The sequence below is a fragment of the Anoplophora glabripennis genome, unplaced genomic scaffold (assembly GCF_000390285.2).
Source record: "Anoplophora glabripennis isolate ALB-LARVAE unplaced genomic scaffold, Agla_2.0 scaffold16, whole genome shotgun sequence".
In the NCBI taxonomy this organism is placed as follows: Eukaryota; Metazoa; Arthropoda; class Insecta; order Coleoptera; family Cerambycidae; genus Anoplophora; species Anoplophora glabripennis.
Genome location: NW_019416253.1, coordinates 1,751,484 through 1,771,765, shown reverse-complemented (window position 1 = coordinate 1,771,765; position 20,282 = coordinate 1,751,484). Strand labels below are relative to the sequence as shown.

Here is a 20,282-nt window from a genome sequence, read left to right as displayed (position 1 = left end):
CATCCTTACCCTGAAATCAATTAAGCTCTGACAGGGGTGAGTAGGCGCTTTTGGTCTACAGTATCGATTAAATCAGGATCGCCCTTAATTTTGTTTGTTGGTCCATATTAGTATAATTGCCTCTGTTTCCAATTCCCGGAGTGGTAATTTAATATATTTACCTCGATCTCGAACGAAAATTTACATATCGCTTCAAATCATGTCTGTATAATTAAAGAATAATTTTAAGTATTACTTGAATGGGTGCATTTTTCTTCCGAAAAAAGAAACTAATACGTTTCATGATGTAACACGGTTTTTAGGTTCAGTTTTTATCTATTTTGTTGCCTGTTTTGAAACATACGTATTTTTTCCGTCAATGGACATTATGTTCTAGTCAAAAAAATGAGCAGTAAATTTATAAATAAATCAAACCACCATTTTTTGCATTGAAATTGTAATGTGCAATTCATTTCACATAGAGTTCCAATAATATATTAAACCTGCGCGCGCACTTGAAGCTTTTTATTATTGCAAGTGTTTACATCTACATTTATTTATCGTGTACAAGAGGAGAGACGACTGAGGCTACGCTGTTTGTCTTCTCTAAAACCCGTCGTGTCGCTGCTTCCAGCTGGGGCGTGTCAGTGCGTGTCATAATCGTACAAATGGGAAAGGCGTATAGTTATTGCAATAAGTGTTGAATTAGCTAGCTCCAAGTACACGAAATATTGAAACATTTTGGTATTCACTGAGAAAAGTTTAAACTGATATAACCAAGAAATTGTATTGTCAATTTTTTTAACTTCAACTCAAGTAACACATATACTTAGTTTATTTATGCTCACGGTCTATCGCATTGGGGGCCAGAATCTTCTCCCTAATGGTCTCCTGGGCCTTGTTGTTAACAGGTGGGTAATAAACTTCATCGGCATAGGCGGCATGGGGGTCGTCCACGCTGGGGGTGTACTTTATGATTGCCACCTCCTGGGGATCCAACTGGACCTGACCCTCCAGAGCTTTGAGGGCGCCTTCCAAGTCGTTATCAACTAGGTGGGAGCAGGCGTCCGGTTCGAAGGTCATGCTTGGGAAAGAAGGTCAGATATAATGCGTTTTAGGACAGAGAAAATGTTTTGTCGATCTTTTTCTCAAATTATAGTTTAACTCGTGATAATTTTTCAGTTTTCAGTATATACACAAGTGCTTGAAGGGATAAGCCTTCTCCGGAAATTTGAAACACCCTGTAGGGTTCACTCCATTATCTCTGTTATTAATTGAGATACACAGTTAAGTAACTTGACGCGCATAGGTTTATTGTATGCTAAAAACTTCAATTTCAATAAAAAATCCTTATTTCATAATTTAAGTTTCACCCTGTATAACACGGATTCGTACCTCAAAACATCGCAGACGAAACAATTTTGCCGAGTCGAGAAAAACTCCAGACATCGATAAATACTTCGCAGGGCGTTTTGTTCGAAGCGAGGAAAGAAATCTGAAAAATGATTTCCTCGGTTTGCAGTAATGTAAAAAGTTCTGGAACTTGGCACATGAGCCACGATCAATTCTTCCTCCGCGATACTGCGTGAGTAAATCATAGTGACATGAACGTAGATTGATGTCGACCCTTTTACGAGCCGAGGCGAAATGTAGGATCGCTGAAATGTCATAGTTCATTTCAGTTAATTCCTTAGGAAGGATTCTGGTTTGGTTACAGTGTAGCAGCGTTTATTTTTAACTTTAGTGTGGACCCTTTACGAGTAAATAATTTAAACAGTTTTCAAAGCAATGAATCGACAACAAGTCATGAAAATTTGAATATAAAAGTAACTTTGTATTTGAAACATATTTTATGGGAAACATTTTCCAATAAGTTTAATATGTTACGTACTTTTACTCTTACATTTAATCAGAAAATTGTCGGCCATTTTCAAAATAAACCGACTAGTCTACTGATACTGCAAGTCTTGTAAAAACTTTTCAATATTCACAATTTTTTTAAGAAAATGTTACTCCACGACCATCGCTGACATTACTTTATTCTTATCGGCCAATATTTTTTGTTATGGTGAGGTCATAGCTTGATCGAGACTACATACTATGGTATAGTCTTTCTGATCTCAATTGAAGGCCACAGAGCTAGGCAATATGTACCAGATGGTCTTTAAACAACAGTCAAAACATTTTTTCGTTATCTCCCTTGTGAAGAGACCATTTAAATAGATTGCAGATTATATTTGAGGGTAAGCGTTATTAAAAAAAGAGTACTTACTCGTGCTTGAACGCATAGAGCAGAGCCTGGAGCCGGCATTGTGTGTAGCCGTGGCTCCATCGGTATCCTAGGGCAAAAAGTCTCCGAAGTTCAGCGCTGAGCTCGTGCAGTCCTTCCCTTTCCAGATTGTATCTGGAATAGTAGACAGAGGAGTGAGGAAAATCGTCCTAGGAAGGCAGGCACGTATCATGTAAAATATTATTTAATATCTCAATATACCGCGCGTAAGAATTCAGCTCTGTTGTGAAGTGTTTTATTGCGATTCTCGAGATGCCACGTGAGGGCCATGAAATTTTACTGGGTGTTTACAAAATTTAAGATTTATGGTTAACAAGAGGTAGGTACGGATGAAAAAAAGGTGTTTGTTAAAAATGTTGCAGAAATTGAGAAGAAATTGTTAATGAAAATAAAATAATAATATTTACTTTATTCTTTTTTTTTCGCTCATTTACTAATTTGTAGATAATATCGAAATATCCTAATTTGAAACAATTTATTGCGGACTCAGCTGCGCTACGCACCCGCTCAGACATTTTAATGCAATTTATCGTCTGCCTAAATGAGATAGCAAACATTTATGACGCGTTAGAGGGGTAGTCATTAAAATCAGAATGGTCGTACTAATTTCGTAAGACTTAGACATTAAACCGCTGGAGATAATTAGTTTTTCACGTCTGATAAATAGTATTCCAGGACTCTAATATGATTGTCGTTAATTTTTATCTTAAGAAGAGTATCTAATAGTTAGATAATTAAAAATTGTAAAACTAATCAGGTCAAAATAGAAGAATAATGTACAGGATGTTCCTTAAAGTGCTTGTGTAACCCAATTAAACAAAATTATTGCGATAGAGTGGAGCACAATTCAGGAATACAAATTTGAGGAATCGCTTTGATGAAATATGTCAATCTCCAAGTAATGTGACTGACACTTCATACATAGGTGCCATGCTCAAAGGGTCTAGGCTCTTAGTCCGATATATTTTACCGTAAAAATAAACTTTTTTGGATGGTTTTTGATCAAATTAACTAAAAATGTAGGTTTTTGGGTCAACGTTTTATCAACTGATGAGACAGGCTGTATAATGATATCTTGAACACGACTTCAACCAAATGTTCCTACCAATTTTAAAATATTGGAAAAGAAACTGAAGTAATCAAGAACTAAGTTATTTTAAGAATATTTTAATGAAATATAAGGATGTATTTGTCCCATCTGACGAAGAACTAGTATAGTCCAGCACGAAATCAGTATTGGTGATCATGCTCCTACAAAACAAGAGGAAGTGGAAAACCTTCTGAAGAACATGGAACATCAAGGTGCAATTGAACCTTCGAATAACCCATAGTGTTAGTACCAAGAAAGAGTTCTACCAGAGAAGAATTGATAGTACTGAGGCCACCTTGGCAAATGCAAAATGTTTCTCTATGTTGGATCTCAAAAGTGGTTACTGGCAAGTGGAAGTTGATCCAAATGACAAAAAAGACGTGTTTTCTCGACTGGGACAGGTTTGTGGCACATCAACGTCATGCCGTTTGACCTTTTCAATACTTCAGCCACTTTCGAGATTCTCAAGGAGATTGTAGCTCTGAAATTAAATCCCAACAAGTGCAACCTCTTTTAAAGGAAAGTCGCCCATTTGGGTCGTGTAAAATCATCAAATAATGTCAAGACTGATCCACAAAAAACTAAAGCTGTTCAAAACTGTCCTATTCCAAAGGATAAGCATCAGTTAATGAGCTTCCTAGGTATTTGCTCCTATTATAGGAGATTTGTTTGAGGATCTTACCAGACCATTACACCTCACTCACTGAAAATGATCAACTCTATCTGCAAAATATCGCCAATAATAGCTTCATTTTCAAAACCAGAGAGAACTACTATGACAAGTACAAGTTATCAAACCCATGACACATTTCCTTAAGCACCTTTATGGACAATACTTCACCTTGAGAACAGATCATGCTTCCTTGAAATTGTTATTCCAGTTTAAGAACCCAGGATATCAAATAGCTTGTTGGTTGCAAATTTTTCAAGAGTAAGACTTCAACATTGAACATAGAACAGCACGACTTTATAGAAAGGCAGATGCAGTATCCAGAAGCCCGTGTCCCGAAGGATGTTCACATTGCAACCACGCTGGGATATTAAAATTTGGTCCAAAAGAACAGCAGTTGTCACGGATGGACAATGGGAAACTAGAAAACTTAATTAATACCAACGAAATATGTCAGTCTCGAATCGAAACATAATTAAGCAAATAAATAAATAAATGTATAAAATCAGCGGGAAAATTAATTATTAAACAAGAACAGCCTTAGATTCAAAGCCTTCCCTTATTATATTTAGGATTCGCGTTTTACGGATTTAGGCTATTCGTTTTCCGAACTAATTTATTTTACGATCTTTTCTCCGAGGATAAAAGAAGAGAAATGGGCCAGTCTCCTCCCACATATTATAAATCCCATTCATCAATCTACGCGGGATTTTAGTCGTCAGCCATGATTGTTTATTTACCCCTGTCTTTTATAATTTTCCTTGCCAAAGGACCCCTCGAGGATAACGTAATTTTTGCTCAAAGAAAACATATTGAAATTGCAAACGAAGTCCCGAAATAAAACTTAAGGCGATAATGTAATTTCTTTCTTGGAAATTGCGCTCTATAGAGCAACCGCAGAAAATTCGAAATCTTTCTTAGAGGAGGCCTGGGCTTGTGAAATGATAACCCTCCGGCAAGCTGACGAAATTAATTTTATCACATAATTGCCAGTTATATTCGCCATTTCGCATTTTAATTGTATCCTTCATTTTGCGGTATGTTTCATTGAAAGGCTCGAAGTTTCTATGATTAACAGCTCGCAATTTAATTTCGTATTTTCCTTCTAATTCGAGCAACATGTATTTCGTTCCTTTTGTTCGCAGAAATTATTACGTTAATCTAACTTTCATGACGTCTGCTAATTTAAAAATTAAATGCTTGTAAAAACAGCGCGATATTTTCTCGGGCGCCACCGAGTTTAGCATGAAAATATAAAGTGTTCCAATATTCCTCGTACACGAACCCACAGCCTTGGTGACATTAAATATTATTATTTTATTAATTTTATTAAAATTTAGTACACTAATATTTCTATATAAATGTCACATTATAACATATTAAACGAAATAATTTGAATCGAAAATGCGTTAAAAAAATTAATGAACTCAATATTATTACAATTAATTATAAAATTTTAACAAACCCTTCATCTTTAAGGCAAAAAAAAGTAGAAGCTGTAGCATGACCCTTCGCAAAATTAGGTGCAGATTATTTTAAGGTACTTATTTTAATAGCCGGAAACTGTGAAGAGCTATAGTCTTTCCGATCTCAATTCCAGACTAAAGAGCTAGGCACCAGGTTCTGTCGATACGCAGCAACTCGGCATTGAAATATTTGAAAAACTTGTTCCCATATTTATTTAACCGTACCCATATAAATGTCTGGTCGAACTAAATGTGGAACACAGCCGCACTGGGCAAACGGCCATAAATTTCAGTTGTTGACAAATTGCTTAGCAATGCCGAGCAGCAATATATTTTAATGAAATTGTAAATGTTTTTTGATAGGTCATAATCAAAATTTACCATCAATATCATAAAATTGTTTGAGGACATAAATAATTAAAATACGTTGCTGGCCAAATGCCAATTTTGGCCAATATAATACAAATTTTCTACACATCGTATACAATTATTATTATATTTTACCTTTAGCAAAAAACTTTTTTAGGGACGCCTATAAAACTCATAAAATTTTATTGCTAGGCGTTTTTATGCATGTTCAACTGACTTCGGAAAGACTATATCACAGTTGTACAAGGAATGTTGGGACACCTTGACACCAGGCGATATTTAACAAAATCCTTGGAAAAAAATAAATGAAGGAAACACAAACCTGTAGAGATCATCTTCATCGACGTCGCCAATTGTTCGGAGGCAACGTCCAAAAGCGAAATCTGCAAGGAAAAATATATTTTATTGATACGTAATGTAATGTAATTCTGCATATGGGTTTATCTGTTATATTTTGAATCAAAATATAATAGATGACCCTATATCTAAGACTATAATGCAATCAAAGCTAATGAAGTGTATATTACGTGTAAGACTATTGAGAAAATAGAATAAAAATTAATGTAATTTTACAAATCTCGTCCATTTTGGTTTCCTAGGGAGTGATTCGTATTTTATTCTAAAAAAAAATCAATCCTATAAATATGTGACCCAAACGACCTAAATTCTGAGTTACAGTGTTACATTTTAGAAAAAAAAATATTTTTGTCTATAAAACAGGAACCGGAAGAGATGTTTTATTAAAATTTAGTACGCTATAGTAGTTGCATTTCTGCGTCATAGGCATAGGTAAGGGTGTATAACAATGTATATATTGAGGAAAAAATAGTAGTAAACTTATTTTTTCAAGTTTCGAAAGCAAATTCATAAAGTTCCATTTTCGAGCAAATTACAGAAGATGTAACAACAAATAAATAGTGAATTTAAAATTCTTATACTTATAATTAATGAAGAAGGTTCGTTAGAACAATATATTGTGTAACAGTGTTTTGGATATCGAAATATTTGCTGTCCATTTCCTCTTATATTAATTTGACGCGAACTAACATCTTTCTGATTTGTAAGGCACGCCTTTGCGGCACTTTTATGTCGCTTTTTCGTTGTGTTTTAAGTTTTGTGAGAAATGATCTGATTTACGCATCTGGTGCGGAAAAGCGTATTTTGGGAAAGTAGTTTTCTGAGAACTACCACAGTCTACGAAATTGCAATAAATCTTTTCCAGTTCTTGGAGTATCCTGTAACTCGAAAATTACTTCGCTAAGGATTTATGTTGATAGGAACTTTTCTTTTCTTACAGTTAACTGCAAAAGCACCCTTTTTATTTCCCAGGACATACTACAGAGTACCCAGTATATAGTTTACTGACCTTTTTCTAAAAAATTGGTAAATTTAAATGAATAAAACCTTAAATATTAAATGAAATATATATTAAAACTGAAATACGAGTAGTAGATTGACAGCTTAATAATAATAATAATTGATACATTCCTGTAAGAAATGAAACAAGCCATGCTAGAACTTAACTAATTAGAAGTATTTACTTTGTATCATGGTTGTTTTGTAGTTGGTTTTATTCACTTAAATTATTCAAACATCTGTTAAATGTAGATACCCTTTTTTATTTGGACTATCGTCATTCCATTGTAGTTGGTTCGATTTGAACGTGTTTCGAATTTATTTTATGAGATCCACAGGATTCCATGAATATGTATTTCCCTCTTCAATTAGTTTACGTAAACAAAATAGTTGAAACTCATGTTTCAGTAAGCTGGATACTAGCGGTCGATATAGTGAACTGGTTGTAGAATCGTTAACATCATTCCCCATGAAACTAGTTCAATCTTTTATTGTGGACTAGTTTTAAAAGTTTTCCGATAACCGACATTATTTTAATTTATAAATGTCGTGTAGAGAATCGTAACTTACCGTCATAGCACCACTCTTCTTCCAAGCAAAGTCTTTCGCTGAACAAACACCCTGAAAAAGTATTATTTATTAGTATACTACTGTTATACGCATAATTTATATATGGTCAAGGAAAGGTAGATAAGTATTCGCGCATAACCTTTCGTAAACATCATTTTCATCAACAGAACTACTCGGTGACATGGAGGACCGTCCTAGTATTCGTTAGACGTAAGTGTACGCGAGATACTAGCTAAGATCAACAAACAATGGGACAGTTCGAATTACGACAATGTTATATTTAGTTTTCATTACGCGTTTGCTTCTAAGCTTCCAGGGTATAAAAGGGCTCGAGCTTCCTACGCAAAAGACTGACAAAGGGTAATTTAATAAAGGCCACCTTTACGGTTATAGTGCCTAGATAAAGTAAAGTTTTATTTTTCAATTTTCAGAATTACGAATACAGGACGACCGATGCCTGTAAAAAGTAAAGCTTTGGACGAGGAAACTTTTTAATGAGCGCAACAAAATATTCATGTTTTATTTGTGCTTGTTTAAAATTTCCAGCGAAATATAAGAAGAGACGTAAGGGGCTTGTAACGAAATGCTTTTAATTATATTTGCAAAGTAAACAATTTCGATTGCAAGTATAATAATGCATTTGCACAGTAATTTAATGAGTTTGTGCACAGTAACAATAAATTAACTATTTGTAACGAGCGTTCAAATAAAAACGTGGTCAAGTTGGTTCTGAAAATTTGGACGTAGGGCGTAGCGTATATCAAATAAACTTAAACGTCATCTGTCAAAGCGCTATATCGCCGCTATCAATTTGAATATTTTCGTTTTAAAAAGCGAGTTCTCAAGAACAAAAAGTGTCCTACTTTAGAAATGGACGCGAGATTGATGGAATATGGAAGTATTCTATTGAGGAATGTTTCATAGAATTTCAAAATCAATTTCCCGGCGTTGTTGAGTAAAAAATTTTTCAAAGTGCAGTTCAGCGTTGTGTTGATGTTTTTCGTGAAACGGGCAGTGTAACAAATAAAGAAGGAAGCGGCCGACCTAAAAAGCGGACTGAAGAATTAAAAGAAAATGTCCAACAAATAATGGAAAATGCGCCAAGAACTTCTGTACGTGTTTTATCACAAATGGTGGGAGTATCAGTCGGTACCTGCCACACAGTGTTAAAAAAAGATTTGCGTTTGTTCTCCTATCGTTTAACTTTTTTTTCGCAATATTAAAGGGACAACCTGTATATTATTTAAGTAAGCTAAACATAATCTGAATTTTATCATTTGCAAAAAACCAATAAATCTAACTAAACTTTGCTGAAAGAATATTATTTTTTAGTGTGCGCTTAACATTTTGTACTTAACAATATTGATTTTAAACATATGAATGAACGTATACAATTAGGGGATGCAATATCCGATAATCTTGAGCTACGTACATTTTTTTCATTTAAATGAATGTTTCATTAATGGAAGATTCTGAAGACGGTCGAGTACAATTAGTCTTTTATTAATATTATGTACCTATTTAGTGAAATTCATTCGCAAAAAACTTAACTGCTGGGTTATTAATCTAGTCGTCAAACTGTTTTATTGTGATAAAAACTTTAAAGGGAATACACTAGTTAGTCAAGGTAGATTTACGACCAATTTTGTAAAGTCCTTGCTTCAAAGAGTCGTAAAGTTTTTACATAAAGAGCAATATAGCCAAGTTTTTGCTAAATTATCTCTGAGTCTGGTGGTGGTAAGTGATAAAAAGCCAATGAAAGCTTAAATGTGTCCTTTGATAAATTGACTGTCTTCTTGGCATAATGAATTATAGAGGAAAAAACTTAATGAGGGAAAAATTTATTTTTCACTTTTTTGAGACAAACAGCGATGAAATATGACTTCTCTTTGTACGTTAGCCATAGTGTGAATAAAAATAAATAATGATGTTTATAAAAATGTTTTAAATAGGGAAACTTTAATTATTCGTACATTTTCTATTGCAGTTTGAAAAGAAATAGAATTCAAAGATATAAATCACTTGGTCGTGGGTCCTCTATTAGGGAAAAACTGTTATGTTCTAACAAGTTAAAAAAAAAGAGATACTTTAAGCAAAGGCAATTTACTGGTAAAATCTGAAGTTCGCAAAAAAACAACAGGCTTTAATTGGATACGAAAGACTCAGACAAAAATACCTTTTTATGTCGTTATACCCACTTTTACATCAGAATCCAAATTGATATAACTGTAATTAATTGGTATTGCCAATCAGTTTTGCATTATTTTACTTGAATTTTTCCTGGGTTTATTTTACTATAAAATTCGTTAAACCAAATATTAATTTAAAAGAAATAAAAGTTTGAGAAATGCAGTTAAATCTTTACGGAAATTTGAAGCGTATTCGTTGGATAAGATGAAACTATGCGCTCTTGTACACGTAGCTTTATATCCCCTCATAATCCGAAAATTGAGTTGACTGGGTCAACTCAATTTACGCCCAAGCGTATAGAACCCTACATGTGTAGAATATTAAAAAGGAACACCTCGATAAAGTCTGCTATATTGGGTTCCGAAACGGAAAAGCGTGTTATGCTTTTTACAAGCATTTTGTTAGGTATATGAAATATGAAGTTGGCCTAACCTAAATTGACATCACGTTATCTGAAGTGTGTTTTTCGAGATGCTAAAATTTACAGCATTCTTGAAGTGCCTTAGGTATGAACTTTACAAAGAAATTATGTGTGGAACACGTACAAAATAATTGGCTATTAAATTTTATTCGACATTTATTTTTAGTTTAGTAAAATAAAAATAAAAACTGATTCATACAATTTTACGTTTTAGGATTAATAAAAAGGGTCTCGTATTTTTATGTCGAGTGCAAGAATTAGGAACATAGCCCTTTATCGTTGAATTGAATGCGATTTTCGCTGAAACGAAAAGAGATAATGGGTTCTCCTTTCAGCTGTACAATACCAATTATCTTTTTTTTTTAGTAACGGGTGACGTTAAAGTTCCGATAAAGCCAATATTCTGCATTGTAGTCTAATAAAATTATAATACTAAAATGATACTCTGTTTATTATATTTGCCTATGAATTATTAATATTAAGGTGATAACAGGGTGATTCACAAACGGTGACCAAAAATGAAACCTCGCATTCTTTGGTGAATTTTAAGGGGGTCTTTCGTATAAAGTCTTTATCTGGGAAAGATACAGGATGTTAAATTTTTTAAATACTAATTTAAAAACTAGTAAGTGAAATAATTTGCAATTGGGCACATGTATTTATGTAAGCATTGACCAAAATCCGAGGACGTTTCCTAAAATTTGGATGCTCCAGTGGAGTAGGTACAGGGTATTTTCATGTTTCAATTTTCTACAAATTACTACTCGCTTACGTTTTTCGAAAAAAGCCTGATTTTCGAGTTTAACAAAGTAAAAAGAATTGGCTTCGTCTTTCAGCATCACCGGGATGAAGTGCAAGTACAAAATTGCATTTAAATGGATGCTGACCATTAGTTTTCAAAATCTTTTGAATGGAGGTTTTTGAAATGCCTAAATCCTGTTCAGCAGCACGAACTGATGATTCAGGGCAAGCATGAAAATATGCCAAAATATTAACGATGTTATCTTTATCTAAAATTATCGGCTTGGCAAAATTCTATGTGCATTCGACCATGTTCTAGTTGATTTCTTTTAATTTTTCGTAAAATGTGTTTACTCATTGTGGTAAATGTGGATGTATCTCATTAAATACCCTGAAAGTCCTATTTATTGTCTTGTCACACTCTCTATGATTAAATAATAAATTTAGAATGTCGGCATTTGAATAAATATTAACGTTTTTTATTCTGTAACAATAAATAATACTCAAATAAACATTCACTGCATGTGTTAAATTGACAACAATAAACTGGTGATAAGTTAAGCTGGTTTAAAGTTGACTAAATTCGGCAATAAACCCCCCTACCACCCTGTAAGTCATTTTGAAGTAATGGCAGGGAAGCTTAGAGTTTTAGTTATGCCCTCTATGAATTTTATCACTTCAACTTTATTATTTAAAATACACATCTTTTTTAATTAGGCAGTGCTTTTTTAATGTCTTTTGAAAAAAATTAAATATATCAAAAAACGGCTAACTTTAAGAATAGGAAACCTTTATGAAAGTTCACCTAAAAATTGACGTAGAATCCAAAATTGCAATAACATACACGGTGTTCCATTTAAAATAACGAAGATGACGTCAACTTCCGAAAACACTATTGCCCAAATTTTCAAAATTAAAATCGAAGTAGTCTCTGAAATATGTTTAATGTCTCGTCATCGTGGGATATCCTATATAGGGGTCGCTACTTTTAACCTCTAGAGACGCATGTCATAAGTTTGTTCATATTCATGCACCAATTTTTTTCATATCGTCAATACCCCATTCATGTCAATTGGGTGCTACGAGATGCATTGTTATCAAATCACATCTTTCTTGATCCGTATACAGGATTTTTCACAATATCACACAAGATTTAACAAAGAAGTCGCACAAATACACCTTGCAATGTTGGAAGTTTGTTTCTTTACTCGCCTAGAGCCCTGTTGTCATATCTCATCAGGTGTATTTATATTATGTTGTTTTCTGCAACCAGTCAACATTGGATATCATTAACAGTTAGATTCACAAATTAAACACAGTACTTTAAAGAAAATTGTATTAAAAATGCTTTTTATTCACAACTTGAAATGATTTTAATAAATATTTCGCCTATGACTATGTTTTTTTATTCTATACATTTTTTAAACAACAAATTGTTTTAAAAAAAGTGACACACATTTAAAGCCACACCCTGTACTATGACGAATTACAAATATACCCATCTAATTCTAACGGAGCTTTAACAGAAAAGCTCAGCTTACCTAAATCTGATGTGTAATTAGAACCGTGTTTAAATTGTAGGGCTTAAATTTCGATGATAAATAATAGGCTACAAAACACCTCCCGTCTGGGGAATCTACAATTTCCCCTTTATTTTACTCGGTTATCAGTGGGGGCCGTGTAGGAAAATGTTCTTTTTACGTGACTCTACTTATTGGAGCTTAAAATACTACGTTTTAAATTCATAACGTGGGAACTCAGCTCGAAATAATCCGCGTGACTTTAATAATGCAGCATACAATGAATGCTGCAAAAATATTCATTTGCATGCCTTTAGTAATGAAAAAGCGTCATTGGATTAATACAGCCAGCGCGTGTTCTAAATTATTGCGATTATTCTTGTAGATTTCATTTTTCTGTGCGTGAGATAAATAACAAGCTACAGATATTTGTAAAGCACAGAAGATTTGGAAATTTTGAGATCATTCTTTAATAACTTTGCAATATTGATATCTGTCACATCTGTCATCACTTCATTAAGAAGTGTTATTTATTGAAACATTTTGTGCAGTGTATAATCTCAAAATTATTTATTACAGCATTTAGTAACGCTACTGTGTAATTGTGTGTTTTCGTCGTCAAGTTTCTGTGACATATTTTGAAAGAACAGGGACACAAATTGCCAAAAACATTTAATCAAGCTCGTGGACCTTTTGAAAGGTAAACAAACATTTTAAAATTTTTTGACCACTGGATTTCCTTCTAATTGCTTAAAAGTAGTCAACGATATAAATATGTTTGAGTTACAGATTCTGAAACTTAAAACTTCAAGCCTCAATTTACTTTTTGTTTTATTGCTCCTCGATTATTTTTCGCCAAGCTAGAGAATTTTGAAAATCCTCAAATTTTTTTTTTACTCTTTAATTTTTGTAACTAGTTTATGACCTCTAATTAAAATTACACCTTGTAGAATACTACTTACTAAAAGATGTTAAAACATAAGTTCATTGACGTAGGAAAAACTGGAATAAATTTGAGGAAGACTGTCTTAGTTGAAAGCATAGATAAATTGAAGACTTACCTACGTTACTCTCTGCAGAATATCCGGGAGGGCCAACAGTAGCCGCCAAAAGCAGTATAGCGATTCTCAGCGATGCGCCGGGCCACGGCATGGCCTGAAACAGAAGAATTATACACCGATAGCTTTGATGTGCCAAACAGAGCACACTAAGATACAATACATAATGTAGGTCTCACAGCTCACAGGTCGTTGCTTAGTGACGTCACTACTAGTGGTCTCTCTGATCGTAAATGACAGAAGCCTTCGCGCGTTAGTGTTAGCTTAGTTTAATAGTTTCGGCAGCTATTACAGGATTAATTATATTGTTAATCGCGATATTAAATAATTTTACAAATAATTGTTGGCTTCGACATGTGTTTGTTGTAATTTTTCACGTTATTTCTCTGAAGTTAAAGTTTGGTGCAGGTTATAGTGCTTGGCAGTTTTGACAGGTTGACATTATTCCACTAAATAACAGATTTCTCGTTTGAATTGCTTTAAAGAATATATTATACCAACTACTACTATTCACAATAAGTGTATTCTGCAAAAAGATTGTGGATTATTTAAGGTTTTCATTTTAAAAATTGAGCTTCATCCTCATCTTAAACCTACAGCAAGTAAATTAGATACCTTGCTTACTTTTTTAAATATTATAAAATAGTGAGTGGTTGCTTATAATTACAAAAAAGGGGTGATTAAAATATTTCGGAAGAGCTATTTTCCTTTTCTACTAGTTTCGGCTGTAATGTCTTCATCAGGGAAAAAGAAAAATGACAATCACTGGAAAAAATTGACTGTATAAAACTACTGATGGATGATATTGACAATTTTTGTGTAAAAATGAAAATATCAGTAAAGTTTCTTTCAAATCATCGTGACAGATGTCCTTAACTTTTCATTTTTAAACAAAAATTGCCATTTATTAGTATTTTCACGAGACCGATTTGTTTTCTAAAGGTTGTCATTATTGTTTTTCCATTATGTTGGCATCGTGGCCGAAACTAGTAGGGAAGGAAAATAAGTGTTTATAATTAATTAAAAAGGAAAATATTTATTTTAAATGAAATTAGAGTAGGTATTGGCAACCAAAACCACAACGCCCTGTGTCGCTCTTTATCATTCAATTATGAGGAAAATAAATTATAGATTGAGTGAAAGGTAAAACTAATTTCCATGAAAAAAATTGCATTCTTATATAGTTGATTCACTTTTCAAAAATCGTAATTCAGTGTTTCATTTTAAATTCTTGTAAACATATAGCATCACAATTTTCTTTTGTTTTACAAACTTACTATTTAATATTAGGTGGAATGCATTAGTATTAAGAATTTGTAATAGTCGAAATTGTAAACATTGCTTAAAATTGATAATAATCAGATTTTTTTAAAACTTATTGGGAACCTCTGGAATCAACCCCGTCTTACATACTACATAAAAAGGGACAAATAGTTGTGACCGTAAATTCGTGATGACCGCTTTTTGCACCTTTTTTGTAGTGAAAAAATTACTAATTCAGTTTTAGGCAAAAATCAGATCTACTTTAGTTTTTATGACGAAAAACTGTGTTTTATTGCGGAAATTCAGCGGTACCAAAAAATGTTCATCGTATCATTGTGGTAAGTCATTAAGGACATAAGAAAATTGTTTGTAAACAATTTATAAATGTTATTGATCTGTGACCGAATGCAGGTAAATAATAACTGATTGCAGGCATGTTAACTACATTGAAATAAAATTCTTTTAAGGCTCAAAAAAATCGTGAATGGGTGTTAGATATTATTAAGGGGAAACAAATCAATTTCCGCAGAATAGCTGTTCAGGATAGTTTTCACCTCGTTTTCCAGACATTTTTCAACTGGAAATTATCCAGCTTCCTTCCTACCGCGCTGTGCATATCGCGTAGATATAAATCAGCATATTGTCAGCTGGAGAACCTCACGGAAGGCAATATTGGAATAATTTTAAACCCGTATCCAATGCATGTATCGCGAAAAATATCTGTGGACACACTAGATATATATTATAAATTTTTTTCAATGAAATTTTAACAACGGTACTTGTGAATGCTTAAATTTATATGAATGCAAGATATTTGAGAAGTCACTACGGCGACCTGAATAAATTAAAAGGAATCGGGTGTAGTGAAATATTATTTTTTTTTAAATAGAATGTATGAAAAATTATGCAGTGCAGATTTTATAGGTTATAATTAAATAACGGAAATTGTTGACAAGCTCACAAATTAATTGCAAGATTTGCTTTGTAGGTACATTAATTTCGTGGTTTAAGGGCGGTTAAAAAAAATTAAAAACATTTTTTTAAGTTTAACGCCCCTGTATCTTTTTAACAAAGCGTCCTAGATAAAAACTTACTATACGAAAGACGCCTTAAAACTCACCAAAGAATACGAGGTTTCATTTTTGATCACCGTTTGTGAATCACCCTGTATATTTGAATATTGTATAATTATCAAAATATCAAATTTAGTAAAAAGGGCAAATATTGGATTGTTAATAAAACAATTCACGTCTGTTTATTTTCAGTGCTTTTGCCGATTTTTTTTTCTCTAAATTTGTTTGATTTATTTTAATTAAAATACGGGTAACAAGACACCAGAGCTAACAATAGAATATAATTGTTTTTCAAAAAAAAAAAAATGTTCTCTCAATCTCCGATTTAATTATTTCTTTTTTTGTTTCTCATTGTACTTTATATTTTTACTTCATCCATACTTTTACCTTTTTGAAAGGTTAAAATGCGACATAATAATCTCAAAGTTTAATATTTCGATACAGTATACGTTAAATTTAATGTACAACTTTCCTAAAATAATTATTAGGCAATATCGCACTGAAAACAAGATGTAACCAAATTTAAAGACAAGACCTGCGAGTAATACTCCGTCAAATGTAGTAATACTGCGGCAGAATCGCTTAGAATGGAATACCCCTCGGCAAACACTACTTGTGAGATGTCTTTAAAAAGCAATTTGGGGGCAGAAATATAATGAAGGCCTGGTCGTGAAATGCCGGGATTCTAAGGAAATTCTTTGCGAATGGTATAAAAGGGGTAAGTCGAAAATCGATACGGCTAAGGACTTGTTGAACTTCGACGTTGTGAGCCTAAAATAATGTGGTCGAGGACTGAAAGGAGCGTTTCCGTACTGAAAGTTATAGCGACAAAGGTGGGTCTAGCTATGGGAACAACTCTACTTTGTACATAATGTTATTGTCTTTTAATATGGTAGTATGATAATTTAGGAAATTTATTTGTACAGTCTTAATGAAAATCGTTCTTTTTAGTGGTACTTACTTTAATCTCACAATTTTTTTAATTTTCATGCTAGAATTCAGCACTTACTCTGGTAGAATTAAGATTTTACAATAGAATGACATATGAATAAAATTTAAGAATATTTAGCGTCATTTTTCAGTTTTTGATAATAAAGTTTTTCGAATTGAAGAACCGATATTTGTTAACCGTCATTTTGAACCCTCCCCCAGAGTTCTTCATTTATAGTGTCAAACGCAAGATATTTAAGTGAAATTAACGTACCAATTGCCCATATTAAAAAAAATCGGAGGATCAGATGTTACATCGGCAGATATATTATTTTTGCAATTCGAAATCAAATTCTGTGAATTATTCTCGAATTATTTATCGATTTGATTTTGTTTTTGCCAAATACCAAATGCCAAAATGCCAAAAATTTTAGTATTTAACAAAGTTCTGACTTGTCGTCCACCAAGTAATAAACGCGAAGGAGTAACGGCAACAGCGCAATAGAGTATCAATGAGGTTAGGTAGAGGGAAATTTAAATAAACGTTTCGATACATAAATCAGTCATTAGAAATCGATTAGATACATTCAACTTGTGTTTATTTGCGTAATATTCAATTTGGAATAATAAAATAAAATTGGAAATTTTCAAATTGAACGGGGTGCGGAGGTTCTGGCTCCACAATCTTCTCCTCGACACATTTTTTCCTGCTTTTACTATTATCTCTGTTCTTCATGCTACATATTATAGGTTAGTGCAATCAGCTGAGCGAACAATCAACTGCCAACTTAGAAATATTAAGCTCAGCATACTGGTGCGCTGTTGGCAAGTTTCTGTTGCAACGTTTGGAGTTTATTTATGCATATTGGGTAAAAAATATTAATTGAGAAATGGGAATATATAATTTTAAGTATTTTAAACTCGATTTTATTCAATATCTACAAGCAAGTTTATCTCTCAAAGTATTGATTATTTTTTTTATTATTTTTCTACAAATCATGTAACCACGGTATTATTTACATTAAGGTGGTGACTAAAAGAAAGTCTAATATCTAATATATTTGTAAGGGTAGAATTTAAAAAGAAATAAATAAAAAATACTAAAACTTTCTAATTTTTGTAAAAAACGGAGTGTAAGATGGAGATGTATGTATATGAGGCAAAAAAATCGTCTTTCAAATATGCTTTATGAGATAGATTGGGATCTTTTTGATTTTTTCGAATTAATTTGAATTGTTTTTCAAACTTTTTTCTTTGTAGGCGAATAACTCCACAACGAAGTCCAATAGGAAAAAGTTTTTTTTTGAAGTACTACAATTATCTTGAGCTGCCCTGTATACCCCTTCATTTTTGACATGACCTTTCCGGACACCCTGTATATGTAGACAGGTTAACGACAAATTAAAAAAAAATCAATATCTAGATCACTTGACGGATTTTATTTTCTGTATCATTACATTAAATATTCACTATGAAGGATATGACTCCCGTAGTTGTTAATTCTCTTAACGACTATTTTGGTACAACAATATTAAAATTTATTATATCATTTAAATCAAGTGAACATAACGATCAGTGCACGGATGACTTATTTTTTTTACAAATAAGTGTATCTATCACACATTTGTACATATAAAAACAAATAACATTAAAAAAAATAAAAACACTTCATAATATCTATTTAGAGAAAGCAGTCTATAACAAATAGTATTTTTTCCCAAAACTACAAATTATGTTTAATTATTTTCTTGTGTGTTTCACGTTAATTTCTACGCCCACATCTAAAAGACAACAGTGCGAATTTCGACAAAATTCAATTTATGACTAGAATATCGAAGGAAAGCAGAAAGCAAACAATATAAGAAATATTAATATTATGTAGGCCTTCACGCAAGTGACGGGTAAAGTTGAGACGGACGCCTACATATATATATTTTTTTAAATTACCTCACGAACCCCACCTTGTATTTTCCTAATTAAGTTTATCTTTGCAACAGAGTTAGTGGCAACTTTGTGAGCAAATCAGAATACCTAGCTGCCAGCGACCAAGAGCGGCCGAACGTAGGTGGCAGAGATGTGAAGATGGTATTTTTAGATACACCAGGGGATAGCAGAGCAACCCCTTTTAACTCTCGTAAAAGACTGCCGACCTAAATTTACTCCGCTTTTAAATTTTCCAGGGGTTCGCAGGAGGAAAAGATAATTTATATACATTTTCACAGCTTTTATGTCGACGTTATTTTTTGGAATCAAACCTTTAAGGGGCTGTATAGGAACTTTTAGCCAAGTGCGAACGTTTCTACCAGCTGTAAAACGATTAACCCATATTTTTAAGAGTCGTAGGGCCCTTAAGAATTGTTTTCATTTTGCATCTCTCTGTATACTTGTGGCTGGCTGTGTACTGAGACCAATTCGGTGGAGAACACAGAGACTTTGCTTTCTGAGATAAGTATGACCAACAATATATTTTTGGAAAGCGTAAAACAGCCTTATTTATTTATTTCAAATTTATGGGAAGTACACAAAAAGGTTTACACACGCCCAAAGAAAAGAAAAATGATTGAATAAAAAGAATACAGTAAATAAAATACAATTTACAAATAAAATACAAATAGACAAAATACATCTTAAAATAAGAGACAAAAATGTGGATTAATTTATAAAAAGCATGTTGAACTTAACTCAGCAAAAAAATTTCCAAATTTTTTAGTTTAGTTTTCAAAACTTTCGAAAAAAGTATCAATAAATCGTATGGCGATGCTACAAAAAATGCAGATTAACTTATGCAATTAACTTTAATTCGATGAAATACGGATGCGAAGAAAAAATCGCACTAAAGCTGAACAGAAAATGAATCAGTATAATTTTCTGAATATTTTGAAATAAAAAAAAATTGTTTTTCAAAATTTCAAAATTTGTTTTTTTAAATAAAACCAAAAATTTTTTTCCGACATTTGAAATACATATTCAATGTGAAACTGTAAAAATGATATCGCATAAAATTTTTAAATTTGATTCAATTTTCAAAATTAAATTAATTTTTTTTTAATTTTTAATTTTTTTTCGATATTTCATGAGTATTTAATACTTTAAATTTCTTGCTTGTAGAGGTACTACACTAAGAAGCTGCATACCGAACGAATCTATTCCTTTTATTGCTTTCTGGATTTTTCCTGCAAATGACAATTTTTCCCTCCCTTAATTTTTTGGCCGAGTGTTTATCGTAAAATAATGAAATATTTTTATATTTTGATACAGAATAATCCTGTAAATCATTAAAATTTGTATTAAAAACT

General features: G+C 32.6%; 1 protein-coding gene across 1 annotated transcript in view; it reads right to left on the bottom strand.

Moving 5' to 3' along the window:
* The window catches only part of LOC108914255 (receptor-type tyrosine-protein phosphatase N2), a 33,764-nt gene that overhangs the window by 6,539 nt on the left and 6,943 nt on the right, over positions 1-20,282 (bottom strand). The window contains exons 2-6 of the mRNA XM_018720031.1: positions 13,724-13,817; positions 7,791-7,841; positions 6,187-6,247; positions 2,252-2,383; positions 828-1,063 (exon numbers count right to left, since the gene is read on the bottom strand). Of these exons, the coding sequence (XP_018575547.1) occupies positions 828-1,063; positions 2,252-2,383; positions 6,187-6,247; positions 7,791-7,841; positions 13,724-13,814 (571 nt within the window). The 5' untranslated portion in view covers positions 13,815-13,817. The remainder of the gene's footprint in view (positions 1-827; positions 1,064-2,251; positions 2,384-6,186; positions 6,248-7,790; positions 7,842-13,723; positions 13,818-20,282) is intronic.